The 22,594-nt window shown below is 38.6% G+C and overlaps 1 protein-coding gene across 2 annotated transcripts in view; it reads right to left on the bottom strand.

The window, feature by feature from the left end:
• The window catches only part of LOC133315382 (mitochondrial intermediate peptidase, mitochondrial), a 49,188-nt gene extending 26,827 nt beyond the window's left edge, over positions 1-22,361 (bottom strand). For both annotated transcript variants that reach the window (XM_061516989.1, XM_061516997.1), the window contains exons 1-11: positions 22,168-22,361; positions 21,845-21,926; positions 21,516-21,568; positions 21,338-21,392; positions 19,587-19,725; positions 19,433-19,487; positions 12,410-12,632; positions 12,036-12,131; positions 5,451-5,570; positions 5,223-5,348; positions 4,948-5,103 (exon numbers count right to left, since the gene is read on the bottom strand). In XM_061516989.1, the coding sequence (XP_061372973.1) occupies positions 4,948-5,103; positions 5,223-5,348; positions 5,451-5,570; positions 12,036-12,131; positions 12,410-12,632; positions 19,433-19,487; positions 19,587-19,725; positions 21,338-21,392; positions 21,516-21,568; positions 21,845-21,926; positions 22,168-22,319 (1,257 nt within the window). In that variant the 5' untranslated portion in view covers positions 22,320-22,361. The remainder of the gene's footprint in view (positions 1-4,947; positions 5,104-5,222; positions 5,349-5,450; positions 5,571-12,035; positions 12,132-12,409; positions 12,633-19,432; positions 19,488-19,586; positions 19,726-21,337; positions 21,393-21,515; positions 21,569-21,844; positions 21,927-22,167) is intronic.
• Between the last annotated feature and the right edge of the window lie 233 nt (positions 22,362-22,594).

Below are 22,594 nucleotides of genomic sequence, written 5' to 3'. Positions count from 1 at the left end.
ATTACATCTTCCAAACTGAAGGATTCTACCTCTCTTGCTGCGAATATAGCTCAGTCAGACAATGATTCATTTGGTTCAGTTTCTCTCTCACTTGCGGACTATGCTGCACTCCAAACTCTTCTCAAGAAGGCTTCTCCTCAGTCTCAACCATATACTGGTAATCCCGTTGCTTGTGTTTCTCATTCTACATCACTTGGCACTTGGATATTTGACTCAGGTGCTACCGATCATCTCTGTGGTAATAAGGAACTCTTTACATCTCTTACTTATTCTGATCATTTACCTTCTTTTACCCTTGCGGATGGAACCAAAGCCTCAATTCGTGGGATTGGCCAAGTTCGTCCAACCTCTACCTTGGCCTTAACATCTGTTTATTACATTCCCGGCATCCCTTATAACTTAATTTCTATTAGTAAGTTGATCCACTCCCTCACTTGCACCATTACTTTCTCTAACCATTCTGTTTCTGTGCAGGATCCGGGTACGGGGGAAATGATTGGAGTGGGTCGTGAGTCACGGGGTCTTTACTATCTGGATGTGCCTCGTCCTTCAGTGGCACTCTCTCTCACAGAATCTCCATAACTTATCCACAGTCGCCTCGGCCATCCAAGTCTTTCAAAGTTGCAGAAAATGGTTCCTCTTTTATCCGGTCTTCAGTCTTTAGAGTCATGTCAACAAGGGAAGCATACACGTTCCTCTTTTGCCAGTCGAGTCAATAAACGAGCTGATGCCCCTTTCTCTCTTGTTCATTCAGATATCTGGGGTCCAAGTCGTACCTTGTCTATTTTAGGTTTTCGGTATTTCGTTACCTTTATTGATGATTTTTCCCGTTGCACTTGGGTCTATTTAATGAAAAATCGTTCTAAGTTATTTTCCATTTATAAAAAGTTTTATACTGAGATTCATACTCAATTTGGTATTTCTATTCGTATTCTACGTAGTGATAATGCTAAGGAATATGTTTCTATTGATTTTTCTAATTTCTTGGTCACACAAGGTACTTTACATCAAACTACTTGTCCTCACACTCCACAACAAAATGGGGTGGCTGAACGTAAAAACAGACATCTCATTGAAACTGCACGTACCCTTCTTCTTCATATGCAGGTTCCCCTTCACTTCTGGGCAGATGCTGTACTCATCTCTTGTTTTCTCATCAATCGCATACCCTCATCTGTGCTCAACAATGACATTCCTCATAACCTATTGCTTCCAGATGTTCCTCTTTATCCTCTAACTCCACATGTCTTTGGTTGTACTTGTTTTGTTCATGATCTCACTCCTGGTAAGGATAAGTTAACATCCAAAGCCTTTCAGTGTATCTTTCTTGGTTATTCTCGCCTTCAAAAGGGTTATCGTTGTTATTCTCTCGATCTTAAGCGTTACTTAGTTTCCGCTGATGTCACTTTTCTTGATCAACAACCCTTTAATTCTATTCCATCTCAGTTGTCACAGGTTGATCATGTTCTTCCTTTCCCTTTTCTTGACTTGTCTTTGCCAGCTGCAGGTGCTTCTATTCCAAATGAGCAACCTATTGCTTCTATACCTGAGGACCGTCCACTTCTCACCTATCAGCGTCGCAAAACTGTGCCTCCTGTCGACTCGACTCTTGCTGACTCATCGCCCACTGTTGTTGCTTCTTCCTCTCCGGATCCTTCACCAGAGGCTCTTCCAATTGCTCAAAGAAAAGGTACACGTACTACTCGTAACCCTTATCCTCTTTATACTTTTTTGAGCTATGACCGTCTTTCTTCACCTCATTTCACCTTTGTTTCTAGTCTTTCTTCTATTTCTATTCCTAAGACCACAGATGAAACACTTTCCCATCCAGGGTGGCGAGATGACTGCACTTCATTCCAATGGCACTTGGGACCTTGTTTCTGCTCCTCCAGAGAAGTCTACAGTTGGTTGTCGCTGGGTGTTTACTGTGAAAGTTGGACCTGATGGCCATGTTGATCGACTCAAGGCCCGCCTAGTTGCAAAGGGTTTTACTCAAATATTCGGCCTTGATTATAGCGATACATTCTCTCCGGTCGCTAAGATGGCGTCAGTTCGCCTATTTCTTTCGCCTATTTCTTGCTCTTGCTGCTATTCGTCACTGGCCACTCCTTCAACTTGACATCAAAAATGCCTTTCTTCATGGTGATTTACAAGAAGTTTATATGGAGCAACCACCGGGTTTTGTTGCTCAGGGGGAGTCTGGGAAGGTGTGTCGTCTTCGCAAATCCCTATATGGTCTCAAGCAGTCTCCTCGGGCATGGTTCAGTCGCTTCAGTTCTGCTGTTCAGGAGTTTGGCTTAATTCGCAGTAAAGTTGATCACTCTGTGTTTTATAGGATCACATCTCCTGATAAGTGCATCTATTTGTTAGTCTATGTTGATGACATCATCCTCACCGGGAGTGATCAAGCTGGAATTTGTCAGTTAAGACAGTATTTATTCAGTCAATTTCAGACAAAGGACCTCGAGAAGTTGCGTTACTTCTTGGGAATTGAGGTAGCACAATCTAGACAGGGCATTTCTATCTGTCAAAGGAAGTATGCCTTGGATATCCTAGAAGAGACTGGTATGTTGGCGTGTAAGCCAGTTGACACACCTATGGATCCTACTATCAAATTACTACCCGGACAAGGAGAACCATTATCTGATCCTGGACGTTATCGGAGGTTGATTGGGAAGCTCAATTATCTCACTGTGACTAGGCCGGACATTTCTTTTGCTGTTAGTGTCGCTAGTCAGTTTCTTGATCTTGATTCTCCGTGTGATTCTCATTGGGATGCTGCTGTTAGGATCCTTCGTTACATCAAAGGAGCACCAGGGAAAGGTTTATTATATTCAGATCAGGGAAATACAGAAATTTGTGGTTATTCAGATGCCGATTGGGCAGAATCACCCTCGGATAGGCGTTCTACTTCAGGCTATTGTGTTTTCTTTGGAGGAAACCTGATTTCTTGGAAAAGTAAGAAACAAATTGTTGTTGCCCGATCTAGTGCATAGGCCGAGTATCGTGCAATGGGAGTTGCTACCTGCGAGCTAATCTGGTTAAAGCAGTTGATTCGGGAGCTCCATCTTTGTGAACAGAAGAAACCCATGACTCTCATTTGTGACAATCAAGCTGCACTACATATATCCTCTAATCCTGTATTTCATGAGAGAACCAAACATATAGAGATCGATTGTCATTTCATTCAAGAAAAGATTCAGTCAGGAGAAATCAAAACGGAATTTGTCAACTCCAATGATCAACTCGCGGATGTCTTCACTAAAGCTCTTAGGGGTCCTCGGGTTGAATATATTTGTGGCAAGCTGGGTGCTTACAATATATATGCTCCAGCTTGAGGGGGAGTGTTAGAATAGTTGTAAAAATAGTTCAGTATATATATAGTCCCACATCGTATGAGCTCAACCTATTAGGTCTTTTAGTCTCTTTAAATATAGAGCTCTTGTACATTGTAATACACCATGTGATTATTCAATATACAATTATTCTTTAATCTCAAGTGATATCATTAGTGTAAAGGTGTTTGGCTTCCTCCCACACTTCATAACGTATCTGAAAAGAATAGAAAATATCCAAAATAATTCGATCAATAGACTGCCAAAAAATACTCAGAAGTTGATTATCAATCATTTCCCAATCAGATTTTTCAACCTTAGGGACATCAGTAGATTGAACAGTGAGATGATGCCCATACCCTGTCCAAAAAATCAGACACAAACAGAGGTGGCCCAATTCTTGTAGTTATCAGAACCCTTCAATTTGGAAGAGGTAATGGGACAAACATTAGTGAAGATGATACTTGCGAAAGTTTTGGCAAGAGTAGGAGGAGAATTAACCTCTAAGTGAAGAGGAGATGATGTTGCCATTATGAATGCAATAAATTAAATAAAGAGAGCAATTCTGTCCTGGAATGACCCAAAAAGGATGTCGGAATAGTAACTCCGGAGGTGAACAGTGACTTCGATGATGAACAGTACCTGGCGAGAACAGTACCATCAATGAACAGTGTTGGGTGAACGGGAACAAGCTAGAGGGACGCACGGCGTAGAGGAAGGAGAGAACACCTAAGCAGTGGGCTTAGGGTTTTTGCGGAAGCGAAAGTTCCCAGAAGAAAGAGCTCTGGAACCAACTTGAGATTTAATAAAATTGTACATTACAATGTACAAGAGCTATCTATTTAAAGAGATTAAATAATCTAATGGGCTAAGCCCACAAGATGGGACTATTCTATTATATACACTGAACAACTATTCTAACATAATCTAATGACCTAACTAACTGAAGCTGGCCCACATGGTTCTTTGAGTCCATCATTATTCCTTATAACCTACTAATAGATAATTATAAAATCACTAATGTAACCTCACCTAACAGCTTAAGCTTTTGGGTTGAATTGGTTCTTTACAATGTATCAGAGCCTCGGTGTCACGGGTTCGATCCTTACCGCCTCCCATTTAATTAATAAATAATTAAGTATTGTGGAGTTTCATAACACAGGTGAGTGGGCATATGCATTGTCCACCCTTCAAGCCTAATGGGCTCTCGAGTGAGAGAGCGTGTTAGAGAAGTATAAAACCATTAATGTAGCATCACCTAACAGCTTAAACTTTTGGGTTGAATTGGTTCTTTACACCTAATTTCCTAAATACGGGATTACTAACACACATACCTTCATTACTTCATCATTTAAATTTGATTTTCTTCCTTACTTCTTAAAAGGAGACATAATAACATATACAGGCCCCACAACATAAATGAAAATATATTACCATAAAATTTAATAAATTTTGAACCAAAATTCAATATTGAATTCATTATTCATAGATAAGTTTTATACAAAAGCTTAGACAATAGAACATCATTGTCTAACTAAAAAGTTTCTATCACAAAATTTTAGAGTTTTATCCATTGGATCCAAAGTCATTAAAAGATTTCTACACCAAATACCTCTTCAGGATGATAAAGAGACAGCTTAAGCACTTGTGGATCCCATGATTCACCAGGTGCCAGAGGGATGTTATGAAAGGTTGCACCAAACAATGACTGCACCAGCACCTTCAAACCCTCAATACAGTTTGACAAAGAAAAATATGATGCTATAACCTGCATACATGATTTTGCATTAACGTGAAAATACAAACACTGGTATGCATTAATGACAAAAAAACATGCAGGAATATTATATTTACCAAAGAATCCAATTTAAGGTATATTATATTTACCGAAGAATCAATTTTATAGGCAGAGGACTTCATCATTGTCATGTAATAGGCCTCATCCCACGGCCTTAAATCTCCATCACTTTGACCAGATTTTTCTCTCTTGAATTTCGTAAGTAACTTAAGCTCCTAAGATTGTAAGGAAAAGACAAAATACTTGTTCCAGTTACAAGCACAAGCCACTATGGCTATAACACCTTCCTGCCCTAGAAAGTATACAGGAATCTATACCTCTTTTGCCTTAGCTCGGACCATCTTGCTCATCTCAAGTAAAAATGACATAACAACTTTTGGTGATGAAGCCATGTTAGGCTTAACAGCAAAGTCAGCGTAAGATCTACACCCCATCATCTGGATCAAATAAGCAGATGTTAAAATCAATAGGTTGTGAAGTCAAAATAGAAGAAACACTTGGCTCTGTTGGGAAAAACATATCAAGCTATGTCAATGTGGATGCATTTTAACTACTTTTCCATAAATATAAAATTATGGCCTCCAAGAAGTCAAACCTACTTACTTATAATTCACAACACAGAAATATATGTTGAAATTATAGGGGTTTTGATAGAGAAGGAAGAAAAGGGATAATAAACTCTTAATAATAGAATATATATATATATATATATTGGTATATGGTGTAATGATGTTGTTAGAATATCTAGAAAACATCGTATGCATGATTATATCTTAAAATAATTAGAAGTATCCTAGAAAATCTCTTAGGAATATGTTGTAAGTATTGTAAGTAGTGTAGTAACACTACGAGGAATGTAGCCCCACATTGGTAATTATTATGTAATTATTTTATTAGCTATATAATATAGGCTCCACTTTGTAATTCTAACACACATATTAGATTATATTTCTCTCGTTTCCTCGCTATTTAACAAGGTAATAGAACTTCTATGACCAAGTGGTTTAGAGTTCGATCCTTGCCACCCTTATTCTTCTAATAAAATTGTTGAATTTTAGCATAAGTTAGGAATCTTGCGTGACGGGGCATGTTAGAAATGTAACACAACAATTCATCTGTTTTCATCCAATAGATTCAGTTTTGGGGAGATTTGACTTAAAAGGAGAAAAACCGAAAATTATTATTGATTTTCAGAAGTATATGTACAAAGGGATACGATATATATAGAGAGACTAACAGACCTAAGAGAATAAATCCAAATCCTAAAGAATAAGGAAACACTAATCTAACTAATAACGGAAACAAATATTACAAACATTTTCCATATTTAACACTCCCCCTCAAGCTAAGGAATATATATTTATCATTTTCAGCTTGCTAATAAGTTCTTGAAATTTGTTAGTGGGAAGTCCCTTGGTCAACGCATGTAAAGAACCATTTCAACCCAAAAGCTTAAATTATTAAATTAAGGCACTTTTAATTATTTTTATATTTCTCTAACATGCCCCCTCATACCGAAGCTCACTGGGCTAGAAGGGTAGACAATGCACAGGTCCACCTACCTATGCTGAGAAACTACACAATACTTCATTATTTATTATTTGAACGGGGGGTGATGAGGATCGAACCCGTGACCACTTGGGTGAACCTATATTAATGGTTTTATATGGAGTGGTGATTAGTCCACTATCTAGTTTCTCTTTGATGAAGTAGCGGTCGATCTTAATATATTTTGTTCGGTCATGTTGGACTAGGTTGTATGCTATACAAGTGGCTGACTTATTATCATAGAGTAACTTCATAGGTCTTTCACATCTCACCTTAGATCATCTGGAATGATTTTCAGCTATAACAATTCATAAATACCTTGAGCCATGGCTTGAAATTCTGCTTCTCCACTCGACCTAGCAATCACATTTTGTTTTTTATTTCTCCATATTACTACGTTTCCACAAAAAAACATACAATAGCCCAAAGAAGTTCGTCGATCAGTCACAGACCTGGCATAATCTGCGTCAATATAAACTTCTAGGGATTCCCCTTACTCCGGAATAACAATCCTGGAGTGGACATAAGGTACTGCATAATCTTGCCTATTGTGTGCATGCGTTTTTACCTTGGGTCATGTATGAACTGACTAATAATGCTAATTGCTTAAGTTAGATCAAGTCTAGTATGAGCTAGATATATCAATCTTCCCACCGGTCGTTGGTATCGTCTTTTGTCAACTGAAGGACTCTCCTCTTCATTCCCCAATTTGCAATAGGAATATTGGAAGATTTACATCCAAGCTTTCTTGCTTCTTTAAGGAGATCAAAGACATACTTTTGCTGACAGATAAAAATGCCTTCCTTTGAATGAGCTACTTCTATCCCAAGAAAATACCTCGGCTTACAAAAATCTTTATGTTGAGATATATAAAACCATTAATGTAGCCTCACCCAATAGCTTAAGCTTTTGGGTTGAATTGCTTCTTTACATGGTATCAAAGCCTCGGTGTACCGGGTTCGATCCTCACTGCCCCCCACTTTCTTTCTAGTGGAATTTCTTTCTTCGCACAGGTAGGTGGGCCTGTGCATCGTCCACCCTTCAAGCCCAGTGGGCTCTCGTGTAAGGGGGGCGTGTTGAGATATATAAAACCATTAATGTAGCCTCACCCAACAGCTTAAACTTTTGAGTTGAATTAGTTCTTTACATGGTATCAGAGCCTCGGTGTACCGGGTTCGATCCTCACCGCCCCCACTTTCTTTCTAGTGAAATTTCTTTCTTTGCACAGGTAGGTGGGTCTGTGCATTGTCCACTCTTCAAGCCCAGTAGGCTCTCGTGTGAGGGAACGTGTTGAGATATATAAAATCATTAATGTAACCTCACCCAAAAGCTTAAGCTTTTGGGTTGAATTGGTTCTTTACATGGTATCAGAGCCTCCGTGTACTGGGTTCGATCCTCGCCGCCCCCCACTTTCTTTCTAGTGAAATTTCTTTCTTCGCACAGGTAGGTGGACCTGTGCATCATCCACCCTTCAAGCCCAGTGAGCTCTCGTGTGAGGGGACGTGTTAAGATATATAAAACTATTAATGTAGCCTCACCCAACAGCTTAAGTTTTTGGGTTGAATTGGTTCTTTACACTTTAACTTCAAATTCAATTATTAATTTCTCTTGTAGGGCACGCTTCTCAACTATATCATCCTCTGTAATAATAATGTCATCAACATGAACAAGGAGAATAGCAACCTTACCTCCTTTGGAGTCTTTAAAGAAAAGTGTGAGATCTCCTTGATGCTGCTTGTATCCCAATGACATCATAACCTTGATAAATCTTTCAAACTAAGCATGTGGGGATTGCTTCAACCTATATAGGACTTTCTTCTACCTACAGACTTTATTCTCTCCGTTGTGGAGTCAAATCCAGGTGGGATCTCCATGTATACTTCCTCTTCTAACTCACCATTAAGAAAGACATTATGCACATCAAATTGGGTCAAGTCCCAATCAAAGTGAGCAGCAACGAACAATAGAACTCTCACGGTGTTCATTTTAGCCATTGGAGCAATCGTTTCCTCATAATCAATGCCACGAGTCTATGTGTAACCCTTGACTATTAATTACACCTTACACCTGTCAAGAGTACTATCTGAATTATATTTCAGAGTACAAACTCATTTACAGCCCACTGCTTTCTTTCTGCTTGCCTATCAACAACTTCTCGTGTTCTATTTTTTCTCCAAGGCTTTTATCTCGTCAAGCATGGCTTGATCCCAATTCTCATCTTTTAGCGCTTCTTGCATTGATGTTGGGATTGAAATGGAATAGAGTGTTGAAATAGAAATTTTATGCTGCATAGAAAATTTCTTAGAAGAGGCATAATGAGAGATATGGTATTAGGTACAAGACTTTTTCCCTTTCCTTAAGGCAATGGTAAGTCATTAGAATTTATAATACTAGGCTCAGGAATAGAGATAGTAATGCATTCAGTACTCTCACCAATGGTTCAAGCGATTGCAGTTACTAATTATACAATAATTCGGGTGTCCCAACCTTGTGTAGATTATCCTTCTGTAAATTGATAAGGGGAGGTATGTTGGATGAAGTATCAAATGAACTACCAGCCTCATCAACTAGGTCTACATTCTCATTATCAGCAACATCAACTAAGTCTTGCTGCTCATTATCATACAGTGTAGTAACTGGGGCAGATTCAATAGAGTCTAACTCACGAGGTTTGAGGAAAGGTAAGTGGGACTTAAACTTGAGGAAAATGGACGAAGCTTATGAACTATTCTCCCCCTGAAGCTGAGGACTAGTGAAGAATGACTCAGACTCATTAAAAGTGACATCCATGGAGACAAAAAAATTGCGACTCGGAGGATGATATACTTAAGAGCTCAGGGATCCAATTTACTGCGATGTTGTTTACAAACATGAACTAATGCAACACACCCAAAGACGCGAGATTGAAGGCTCTGCATAATAGGGATAGATGGGAAACAAGAGGTCATGAGGTGAACAGGACTTATATTTCCAAGAATCCGAGAGTGTAACCGGTTGATCAAATATGTTGCAATTATCACAGCCTCTTCCCAATAAGAGCTGGGAAATAGATGTCTAGAAAAGTAATGCTCTACCACTTCAAATAGGAGACAACTTTTCCTCTTAGCAACCACGATTTGTTGAGGGATTTAGAGATGTATAAAAATATTAATGTAACCTAACCCACAACTTAAGTTTTTGAGTTGAATTGATTTTTTACATGGTATTAGAGCCTCAGTGACACGGGTTCGATTCTCACCGCCTCCCATTTAATTAATAATTAATTAAGTCTTGTGGAGTTTCTTAGCACAGGTAGGTTGGGCCTGATGCAACATCCACCCTTCAAGCCCAATGGGCTCTCGTGTGAGGGGGCATGTTAGAGATGTATAAAACTATTAATGTAGCCTCACCCACAGCTTAAGCTTTTGGTTTGAATTGGTTCTTTACAGAGGGGTATCTACACATGTGAGTTCATGAACTATGTCGGTATCCTTAATAAATTGTGAGAGTTGTTGGTTGATGTATTCAATACCATTATCAATCCGTAGTCTTTTAATATTTTTTCCAAATTGGGTCTCAATCAAGTGATATAATTGGATGAATAACAATGGCATGTCCGATTTGTCCTTCATTAGGAAAATCCAAGTTACTCGGGTACAATCATCAATGAATGAAACAAACCACTTAGCACATGAGATATTATGTACTTTAGATGGTCCCAAAACATCGAAGTGAACAAGATCAAATGGTTCGACACTTTTTATGGAGCTAGAAGGAAAAGATCTACTATAGTGTTTTGCAAACTCATAGACATCACAATGAAGTGATTCAACAGACACGTATTTGAATAGGGTCACAAACAAAGTTTTGAGAAGACTAAAAGGTGGATGCCCCAGATGCTTGTGTTGAAGTCAAATCATAGACTTTGAAGTGGACTGGTTATGAGCCATCGACAACTGTTCCCAAGCACTATTTGCTACATGTTCTTGAAAGAGATAGTACAACCCACCATGTTCCTTAGCAACTCCAGTCGTCCTTCCGATGGTGAGATCCTGAAAGACAATGAGTAGGAAAGAATATTACAGTACACTTCAAATCCGTGGCAAGTTTGTGAATGGAGAGAAGATTATGAGAGAGTTTGGGAACAAGGAGAACATGTTTTAGATATAAGGAGGGTTGAACTTGAATAGTATTTGGGATCCATCAGCGACAGTAATAGTACGAATACTAGTGGTGGTTGATAATAGATAAATGTATCAAGCTGTCAAGTCATATGATTAGTCGCACCAGAGTCAACAATCCATAACATTTCAAAATCAGTGCGGAAACCAAAAAATATTGAGTATATGTGTCCTTACCAGTCATAGCACAAAAGCAACAATAAGATTTCTTCCTAAAGGTATCCACAAGGATCCAAAAACTAGAGCGCTAACTTTCTTGAGTTACTGGAGGTCCCCAAACAGCGACAAAAATGTCAGATCTGAGCAACGCAAGCCTGAACGAACCAAAAAAATATCTAAGCTTTATGGGAAAACAAAGACCCACGACCCAAATGGTGTCAGATCCTTGGGACTGACTAGTCTGAAAAATGGTTGGAAAAGTGGTCAACTGGAGATAAAAACAGCAGTTGAAACTTTCCGCTGTGTAGAGCAGTTCTGGTACGCAAAGGTGCAGTAGAATTGTAGATCTAGAAATTATGAATAAAAAAGTTGTCTTCTTGATCGAAAAAGTCACCGGAAACATTTTCTGGTGGCAACTGGTAGCCAGAGGTTGAGACACGATAACTGTGAAAGAGGATCCATACTAAAGGCGGCGACTTGGATACATAAGGCATAAAGAAGGATCCGCACTAGAGGCAATGGTTGCGGAAGCAAAAAGCTCCTAGATCAAAGCTCTAATGCCAAGTTGAAAGGAGAAAAACTAAAAAATATTGTTGATTCTCAAAAGTACATGTACAAAGCGATAAGATATATATAGAGAGACTAATGGGCCTAAAAGAATAAACCTAAATAATAAAAAAATAAGGAAACACTAATCTGATTATTCTAACAAATAAAGGAAACAATATTCCATATTTACAACAATTTGGTTCAAGACAATAATGTTTTCTAGAGAGGATTTGTTATCCTCTTTCTTTGTACTTTTCTCTCCTTCCTTAATAAATTTCTTTTTCTACAAAAAAAAAATAAAAAAACAGAATGTCAAATGTGTTCCCATGGCTACATTCTTATAGAAATTTATGATAGGGATCTAGATATCATGTGCACCAAAAATTAATATAAAATGAGTAAAAGAGACAACGTACACTCTTATGCTATGGCAAAAACATAACAGAGAGCTTAAAGAGAGTTAGAGTGCCTAATGATGATACAGACCTGAGCTAGCTCGTGTCGAGCAGATATGAGCCTCTTGAGAACATCAACATTTGCATGTGGAACAGAATTTCCTTTTATATATACCATTTTCCTAACCTTAAAATACATAAGAGAGAAGCACACAAAATTAACTAAATTCAAAATGGAAAAATGAGCTATAAGTTTGTTGCTTAGGCTCATTTGAGAATACCAACAAAATTCATCAGCACTATAGAGTCAAGAATAGTAAGTTGCTTCGAAGATTAAATGTAATTCCAAATGCTTTTCCAGTTCACCTGAACTTACTGGACACTCCTTTAAAAGACTCATGAGTAATCCTTAGTACGAATATCAACATATGAGAGTAAACTTCCAAATCATCAAATAGAAACTACCTCATCATCCGATGAAAATTGTAGCAAAGAAGCAAGAGTTTGTGGGTCTGTTGTGATTTGAAATCCTTTCTCTTTAAGGGTGCCCCTGGACCCTGATTTATCCGTAGTTATTAAAGATTCTGACCGAGAGATAGGCTTAACAAGATAATGTAAATTTTTAGGGATGCGAGATGAAGGATATATGTCAACAGTTCCTGGGTCCATGACAATATTTTCATTGTACCTAACCAAACCAAACAAAATGCAAACAGATCAAGAACACAGCAAAAACAGGCCTAATTCCAACATGCTATAGTTTACTGTTCGGGAGTATAAGTAATGAAGCAATGACTGAATTGCAATCACAAAAGGAAACATTTCACAAGTACTATCAACTCCAGTAAAATACAATTTACAGCAATGATGTCACCTAGTAAAATTCAATTCTTTCTTTTTTCTGGAGAAGGAAGCCAATAGGCTCTAAATGTTTCTGTTAGAATATTAGATATGATATGATTAGATTTGATTAGATATGATTGGATTCTGTCTTATCCGTAAATAGTCTGACTGTATTCTGACTGTATAGGATTAGGTTTGGATTAGGTTTGGGCCTTACACTTAAGCCCATTAGGATCTCTATATATTGTAACTCCCTGACACAGATCAATACATAACGTATTCTTTTACATTTAACTTGGTATCAGAGCTTTTTCGCTCTGGGGATCCGCTTCCGCTAAAACCCTAAGCCCACTGCTTAGGTGTTCTCTTCTACTTTACCGTGCATTCTTCCGGCGAGTTTCTCTCTAAGCCGTGTGTCTCTCCGGCTTGTTTCTTCAACTGTCAGAACCACTTCCCACCGCCAACAACCGCCGCTCGTCACTGTTCAGGCCACCGGAACCACTTCCGGCCGCCAACAACCGCCGCTCATCACTGTTCCGGCCACCAGAGCACTGTTCCGGCGAGTTTTCAGCCCAGACTACCTGCGATCAGGACCGTCTCATCCCGGCGACCAGTTCTGTGGTGGTCCGACCACCGTCGCGTCATCAACGCGCCTCCACGCGCCGTTCTTCTCCTCTGCGCGTGGTGCTCACGCGCCACCTTCAACCGGCGCGTGTGCACTGTTCCGGTGGATTTTTCCGGCCGTTCTTGGACAGAACTTCTCGCCTTCTTCTCCTCTTTCTGGATCTGTGCTTGGTTCTTTGTGGGTCTCACTTTAGACGCGTGGTTCTCCTTGATTGGATATCGTTTGCCTTCGTTTACGGCTTTTATATTCTGTTTTTAAATGGCAGCAGCGTCCACTGATCTCTCGGAGGATTCTACCTCTCTTGCTGCGAATATAGCTCAGTCAGACAATGCATCATTTGGTTCAGTTTCTCTCTCACTTGCGGACTATGCTGCACTCCAAACTCTTCTCAAGAAAGCTTCTCCTCAGTCTCAACCATATACTGGTAATCCTGTTGCTTGTGTTTCTCATTCTACATCACTTGGCACTTGGATATTTGACTCAGGTGCTACCGATCATCTCTGTGGTAATAAGGAACTTTTTACATCTCTTACTTATTCTGATCATTTACCTTCTTTTACCCTTGCGGATGGAACCAAAGCCCCAGTTCGTGGGATTGGACAAGCTCGTCCGACCTCTACCTTGGCCTTGACATCTGTTTATTACATTCCTGGCATCCCTTATAACTTAATTTCTATTAGTAAGTTGATCCACTCCCTCACTTGCACCATTACTTTCTCTAACCATTCTGTTTCTGTGCAGGATCCGGGTACGGGGGAAATGATTGGAGTGGGTCGTGAGTCACGGGGGCTTTACTATCTGGATGTGCCTCGTCCTTCAGTGGCACTCTCTCTCACAGAATCTCCACAACTTATCCACAGTCGCCTCGGTCATCCAAGTCTTTCGAAGTTGCAGAAAATGGTTCCTCTTTATCCGGTCTTCAGTCTTTAGATTGTGTGTCATGTCAACAAGGGAAGCATACACGTTCCTCTTTTGCCAATCGAGTCAATAAACGAGCTGATGCCCCTTTTTCTCTTGTTCATTCAGATATCTGGGGTCCAAGTCGTACCTTGTCTGTTTTAGGTTTTCGGTATTTCGTTACCTTTATTGATGATTTTTCCCGTTGCACTTGGGTCTATTTAATGAAAAATCGTTCTGAGTTATTTTCCATTTATAAAAAATTTTATACTGAGATTCATACTCAATTTGGTGTTTCTATTCGTATTCTACGTAGTGATAATGCTAAGGAATATGTTTCTATTGATTTTTCTAATTTCTTGGCCACACAAGGTACTTTACATCAAACTACTTGTCCTCACACTCCACAACAAAATGGGGTGGCTGAACGTAAAAACAGACATCTCATTGAAACTGCACGTACCCTTCTTCTTCATATGCAGGTTCCCCTTCACTTCTGGGCAGATGCTGTACTCATCTCTTGTTTTCTCATCAATCGCATGCCCTCATCTGTGCTCAACAATGACATTCCTCATAACCTATTGCTTCCAGATGTTCCTCTTTATCCTCTAACTCCACATGTCTTTGGTTGTACTTGTTTTGTTCATGATCTCACTCCTGGTAAGGATAAGTTAACATCCAAAGCCTTTCAGTGTATCTTTCTTGGTTATTCTCGTCTTCAAAAGGGTTATCGTTGTTATTCTCCCGATCTTAAGCGTTACTTAGTTTCCGCTGATGTCACTTTTCTTGATCAACAACCCTTTAATTCTATTCCATCTCAGTTGTCACAGGTTGATCATGTTCTTCCTGTCCCTTTTCTTGACTTGTCTTTGCCAGCTGCAGGTGCTTCTATTCCAAATGAGCAACCTATTGCTTCTATACCTGAGGACCGTCCACTTCTTACCTATCAGCGTCGCAAAACTATGCCTCCTGTCGACTCGACTCTTGCTGACTCATCGCCCACTGCTGTTGCTTCTTCCTCTCCGGATCCTTCACCAGAGGCTCTTCCCATTGCTCAAAGAAAAGGTACTCGTACTACTCGTAACCCTTATCCTCTTTATACTTTTTTGAGCTATGACCGTCTTTCTTCACCTCATCTCACCTTTGTTTCTAGTCTTTCTTCTATTTCTATTCCTAAGACCACAGGTGAAGCACTTTCCCATCCAGGGTGGCGCCAAGCGATGCTTGATGAGATGACTGCACTTCATTCCAATGGCACTTGGGACCTTGTTTCTGCTCCTCCACAGAAGTCTACAGTTGGTTGTCGCTGGGTGTTTACTGTGAAAGTTGGACCTGATGGCCATGTTGATCGACTCAAGGCCCGCCTAGTTGCAAAGGGTTTTACTCAAATATTCGGCCTTGATTATAGCGATACATTCTCTCCGGTCGCTAAGATGGCGTCTGTCCGCCTATTTCTTGCCCTTGCTGCTGTTCGTCACTGGCCACTCCTTCAACTTGACATCAAAAATGCCTTTCTTCATGGTGATTTACAAGAAGAAGTTTACATGGAGCAACCACCTGGTTTTGTTGCTCAGGGGGAGCCTGGGAAGGTGTGTCGTCTTCGAAAATCCTTATATGGTCTCAAGCAGTCTCCTCGAGCATGGTTCAGTCGCTTCAGTTCTGCTGTTCAGGAGTTTGGCCTAATTCGCAGTAAAGTTGATCACTCTGTGTTCTATAGGATCACATCTCCTGATAAGTGCATCTATTTGTTAGTCTATGTTGATGACATCATTCTCACCGGGAGTGATCAAGACGGAATCCATCAGTTAAAACAACATTTATTCAGTGCATTTCAAACAAAGGACCTTGGGAAGCTGCGTTACTTCTTGGGAATTGAGGTAGCACAATCTAGACAGGGCATTTCTATCTGTCAAAGGAAGTATGCCTTGGATATCCTAGAAGAGACTGGTATGTTGGCGTGTAAGCCAGTTGATACACCAATGGATCCTAATGTTAAGTTATTGCCCAGACAAGGGGAGCCGTTATCTGATCCTGGACGTTATCGAAGGCTGATTGGGAAGCTCAATTATCTTACTGTGACTAGGCCAGATATTTCTTTCGCTGTCAGTACGGCCAGTCAGTTCCTTGATTCCCCTTGTGATTCACATTGGGATGCTGCTGTGAGGATCCTCCGATACATCAAAGGAGCACCAGGAAAAGGTTTGTTGTATTCGGATCAGGGAAATACAGAAATTTGTGGTTACTCAGATGCCGATTGGGCAGGATCACCCTCGGACAGACGCTCTACTTCTGGTTATTGTGTCTTCTTCGGAGGAAACTTAATCTCATGGAAAAGCAAGAAACAACCTGTTGTTTCCCGATCTAGTGCAGAAGCTGAGTATCGTGCAATGGCAAATACTACCTGTGAGTTGATCTGGTTAAAGCAGTTGATTCAGGAGCTTCATCTTTGTGAACAGAAACAACCCATGACACTCATCTGTGATAATCAAGCTGCGCTACATATATCCTCTCCTGTTTTTCATGAGAGGACCAAACATATAGAGATTGATTGTCACTTCATTCGGGAAAAGATTCAGTCAGGAGAAATCAAGACAGCTTTTGTCAACTCATCTAATCAACTAGCAGATGTTTTCACTAAAGCTCTTAGAGGTCCTCGGGTTGAATACATTTGTAACAAGCTTGGTGCTCATAATATATACGCACCAGCTTGAGGGGGAGTGTTAGAATATTAGATATGATATGATTAGATTTGATTAGATATGATTGGATTCTGTCTTATCCGTAAATAGTCTGACTGTATTCTGACTGTATAGGATTAGGTTTGGATTAGGTTTGGGCCTTACACTTAAGCCCATTAGGATCTCTATATATTGTAACTCCCTGACACAGATCAATACATAACGTATTCTTTTACATTTAACTGTTTCATAATAAAGTTAAATCCAAGTATAAAAATATTGGCAGAGTACGAGTAAGAGTAACAATGATTACTAATGGAAGGATAGGAAGGGCAAACAATTAAAAAAAACAATAATGGTATAGATCCTTTAAATTTTACAGGCATTTGAATTGACATATCATAACAGACACTGTTTGGGTTTAGAGTTGCTCAAGCTAAATTGATTTACCATGTTATCAATGAATGACCCATCCTTGAAATTCTTAAATAATGGAACTCATGTTGTCTTTAAGAATACATGTAAATATAATTTTAATGGATCTATTAGGAAGTAACATTTAACTTATGACAAAAGATACCAAATTTTCTGTAAATAATGATTCTCAAAACTTTCACAAATTATTTAAGATCACTATGCATTCAATAACTGACCCACCACCAAAATCTCAGTCTCTTGAAAGAATTTATAAACAAGAGTAAATGATGATGGAAAAGAGAGGAAGCAAGATATTTAGATAAAACGAAAAACATTAAAAATGAAGATGGAAAAGTTTCAGTATCTGAGCAAGATATCAAGGAAAATGGAGGTGTTATTCTAAAGATGTCATTGAAGGGCATGCAATAAGAATAAACTAGTTTGTCCACTAGAGAGGATTAACAAATGCATAATTCAAAGGAGGCACCAAAAGAAAATGGACAATGATAAAGCAATCGGACCTCCAAATAATATGCCAAATGAAATCTGGAAGTGTTTAGCGGTGAAAGGTATAACTGGGCTTACTAAGTTATTCAATGAGATAATGACATCTAAGAAAATGCAACATGAGTGGAGAAGGACCCCTTTGATATATATTTATAAGAATCAAGGAGACACAAAATTTAGCAATTAGTAGTCCGATCAAGCTCATGAGCCGCTATTAAATTGTGGGAAAGAGTGATTGAAAGTAGAGTAAGGCAAGAGATATGCATATTAGAAAACCAATTTAGTAGTATGTTAGGAAGGTCGACCATGGAGGCAATATACTTATTGCAGGGTTTTTTTTTTTTCTGGGGTAAGTTATATAAGGGTGGGGGGAAGGGAAGAGGACCACATACGGTGTTCATTGATCTAGAAAAAGCCTAAGATAGGGTGCCATGACGAGTCCTTTGAAGGCTGTAGAGAAGAATGGAGTTCAAATTGCACATATTTGGGCTATAAAAGGTATGTCTGCCAGGGCAACAACATTGTGAAAACTTATGAATGCGTAACAAAAGATTTTCCTATAAAAAATGGTTTTCAACAATGATCGACCTTGAGTGCCTTCCTTATAAATCTTACTACACAAATCCCAAGAGACAGTGCCTGATGTATGTTTTATGTTGATCATATAGTCCTAATTGATGATATATGGAATGCAAGTTCAGTAAGACACAAGGGAGCAATGTTATAAATGTAGAAATTAGGAACCATATCTTATCGCAAGTTGTACAGTATAGGTATCCTGGATTCACTTACAAAGTGGTAGGGAGATTGATAGGGATGTCACACAGATTCAACCATATTTTGTGATAGCAATTAGCAAAGTGACTATTACACGAGAATTCTACCAAAAAGCAATAAGACTAGCGATGCTCTATGAGTAAATGCTTGGCAGTGAAGTGCCAACTAAAACAAAACGATGTGTACCAAATATGAGAGAGTTGAGATGGATGAGTGGACATGCAAAAAAGACAACATAAAATGTAAGTTACCCAGAGAAAGTTAGAGTCATTGGGAGAAACCAATAAAAAAGACCTTGCTATTAATGTTTGTACTGAACATAGGTTTTTGATATAGCCCAATGGCATCAGCTAATCCATATAGCCAACCCCACATAGTGTGAAAAGTCTTCTTGGTTGTCGATGTTGCACTGCTTATTGGTCATACAATTACTCTAAACATATATGAGGAATTTCAATGTCCAGCAGATGTGTTAATGTGATTTCATAACATTAAAGTACTGGAGCGCAAATTTTTCAACCATGTAATCCTTTTGTCATTTTCTATATAACATTTAAGGACCCATTCTTTTTATATGGTACCAGTTTACCAACAAATAGACAAAAGAGGGGGCAAACATAGTAGAAATAAAAACATAAAGCTTGAGAAACAGACTGTTTGCTCTGAAAACTAATTGTTCATTTTTCACCACAAGCAAAATAAGTGTCAAATTAATGCGTAAATATCAATTATAAACATACTTACTCTCTACATAGCTGAGAAATTTCAATATTTAGCATGTTTATTTGATCTAATTTCTCTGCAAAAAAAGTACATCATATAAAAAACTTTTTTAAAGAGAAAAGGCTCCCTACATTATTTTTGAGAACATACATGGCATTAGGAGTAAAATGGTTACCAGGGCAAAGATGAATTCCACCCCTTTCCATGTCAATACGTAAGTTTCTAACTCCCCTTTGAGCTTCATTAGAAAGTATATGACATTCTTGCTCAGCTTTCTTCACCGCATCATAGAGATCACGATTTGTGTTCAGATACTGCACAGCAAATAGAGGAAATATTAAATGCTTGTATTGGGAATAGATTTTTATGTAACTTCGGTTTAATCATATGTTAATCTAATGTCTACATTTTACTTATAAGACAAGATTGAAGAGTCCAAATATTCATGGGTTAAGTTTTACCCGAATGCTTTCTTTCAAATCATGGTCAGCTTGGAAGTTCTAATCAGCACATTATAATTTCCAAGTCAGATCCCAGACATTTATTGTGATAACCTTAGCACAGTGGTCCTCTCTCAAGTCATGTTTCGCACACCAGGACAAATCACATGAAATTGGATATCTTTTTTGTTCGCAAGAAGGTTTTGACTAAGAGTTTACTGGTTTGTCATGTCCCAGCTCACAACCAGCTTGCAAATACCTTCACCAAGCCACTTTCAGCCGCTCAGCTTTGTGAGCTTCAAGACAAATTCATGGTCTTGGACCACTTACAGTTGCTCCAAACACCTTGAGTTTGCGAGGTTGCTTTGGAGAGTATACACAGCATATGTATCTCTGAGTCTAGGCATTTGTATAGCTGTAGTTAGTTACACTACTGTTAGCTGATTTCAGCTTATGTCAGCATCAGTTAGTTACCTGTTGAGTTGTCAGGTTGTTAGACAGTACAGTTGGTTACGTACTTCAGATCTATTATTGATCTCTCACTCTATATTACAAATACTGACTCATCACATTAGCGAGATTAGTTTTGAATAGATCCTCAAAATTCAGAGACAAGTACTTTCTTTCTCTCACACACATTTTATCTCTTTTTCTCACTCTTTCTGTTATTTCTTGACTTGTTCTAGTGGAAAGTAAATGACAAGACACATAAAGTTTTCATGATACAAGAGAAAACTAAAAGAAAGATGATTTCCTAATATAAAAAATACACTGAAAAGATAACTTACACATTATAAAAGTTACGATTCTCCTATTTCTTCTTCCAAATAACAAAGGAAGACAAGGGAGGTTTTCTAGAACTAAACTTAATTAGTGGCTAGACTAACTTTCAACACAAAATAAAGGACGTAACAATTAATTAAACTTATTGAGAAACGATACAGAGGAGTGGAATGCAACATGAGACCAACATAAATAAAAGGGAAAATTAATGATGTTTACAGTTTACACTCGTTAATATTAATGTAAACCTAATAGAAAACTAAAGTGTGGCAGCGTCAGCACCCCTGCTTGACCCCTTTTCATTTTTCCAATTTACAGCATCAAGCAACTCACTCCTACCAAAAAGCAAGCAGAGGTCTCTTCTTTTCCTTACCAAGATCCTGTAACCAAATTATAGTCTACCAAGTTGTTAATATACATTGAAGCCTCCACAAAAAACATTCAGTTTGCTACCTCAGTCCGCTTCTGTTCGTAAATATACTCATTATGAACATACACCAAAGCATACACATACCAAAACTCTTAATAGATATACAACAACAACAACATATGATCTTTTCTTCTTCTCAGGCTACAATCTTGTTCAAAAACTTGTCTTGTTTGCCAAAGGAAATGCAAGGAGCTAAACCTGATCTTGTTACAAAAATTACTGGCAACAAAAATAACAAGAAAAACAAGCAGCGAGAATCACCGGTCACCTCACATGTATATATTCATTAATTTTCATTGATGCCTTCCCTGCCTCCTCAACAAATTCCCTGATTCACCAAAAAATAAAATGAACTAACATCAGAAGAATTACCATTCTAACACCGAAAGAACTCATAAATTACTAACTACACAAGAAAACATGAATGTGAATCAATTAAAAAAAAAAGAACCTGTCTGGATGAGTATGCCTACACAATTCAGCAGAGTCAACAACAGAACACACCTGACACATCAAACACCCAAGTTATTCCAAGTAAATGCAAAACAATAGCATTTTTTTTTATAGATACTTCTAAAGCCCGAATGGGCCCGACTAATCCAATTTCGGATTTAAGCCTCTCCACCCTCTCAGGAGTTACTGCGATTCTCAGGAATTGAACCTACTATCTTTTAGGCAAGTCAAATCCCAACGCAACTATTAAATCAACAACTCTTGGGTACAATAGCATTAAGTTAAGAGTCAATGACTACAATACAACTACAAGTAATCCAAACTTACAGTATCAGAAATCTCATCCATTGTTTTCATTATTTCAGAAGCCGATGGCCTTGTAGAAATGTAACTGATGAGTTCTCCAGACCTGACATACCATAATAATAATACCCATGTTTTAAGATTGCGCAATCAATCCTAATAACAACCAGGAAATTTAAAAATGCATGTGGCAAAAACAATCAATAGTTCAAACGATAGCACTATAGCTGGAAATAGAGAAAATGAAATGGAACCAGATTAGTTGAGTTTCCGATTAACCAACCGTGGATAAATTAATTGAAAAAAAAAAAGGGCATGGTGTTATTTGTGAAGTGAAATTTGGTTACCTTTGAATGGCATCATCAACGAATGATTGAAAGCCTTTTGGGGTATTTAAATGGTGAAAGCCATAGAGACCAGTGGGTAGTGAGGAGAAGGTGCGAATAGTGAGAGGGTTCAGTTTCTTGTGACGGAAAACTCTGCTCACAACGCTCCACATCGTTGCTTCTTCCTAGTAGCAAATTCCAGAGGCAGCGGTAACGGCTGGTTTTTGAAAGAAGAATAATGCAGGAGACACAATCCCTTATACAAATATACAATTATGCATTATAAAATAAAAAATTTTAACAAAAAAATTGGCAAAATATGTTTGAGGTAAAATTTTGGGAAATGGTGTTTCGTGATATTGAAATGTGCTTCTTCTTCTTTTAAAATATGACGTCGTTCAAAGAGGGTTCGTTTTTAGTAAATTATTTGTTTCGAGAGTCGTTTCGC

This window comes from Gastrolobium bilobum, unplaced genomic scaffold (genome assembly GCF_033153095.1).
Source record: "Gastrolobium bilobum isolate Gb01-03AN ecotype WA unplaced genomic scaffold, APGP_CSIRO_Gbil_v1 utg49266, whole genome shotgun sequence".
Lineage (NCBI taxonomy): Eukaryota > Viridiplantae > Streptophyta > Magnoliopsida > Fabales > Fabaceae > Gastrolobium > Gastrolobium bilobum.
This window is presented reverse-complemented; position numbering and strand designations above follow the sequence as displayed.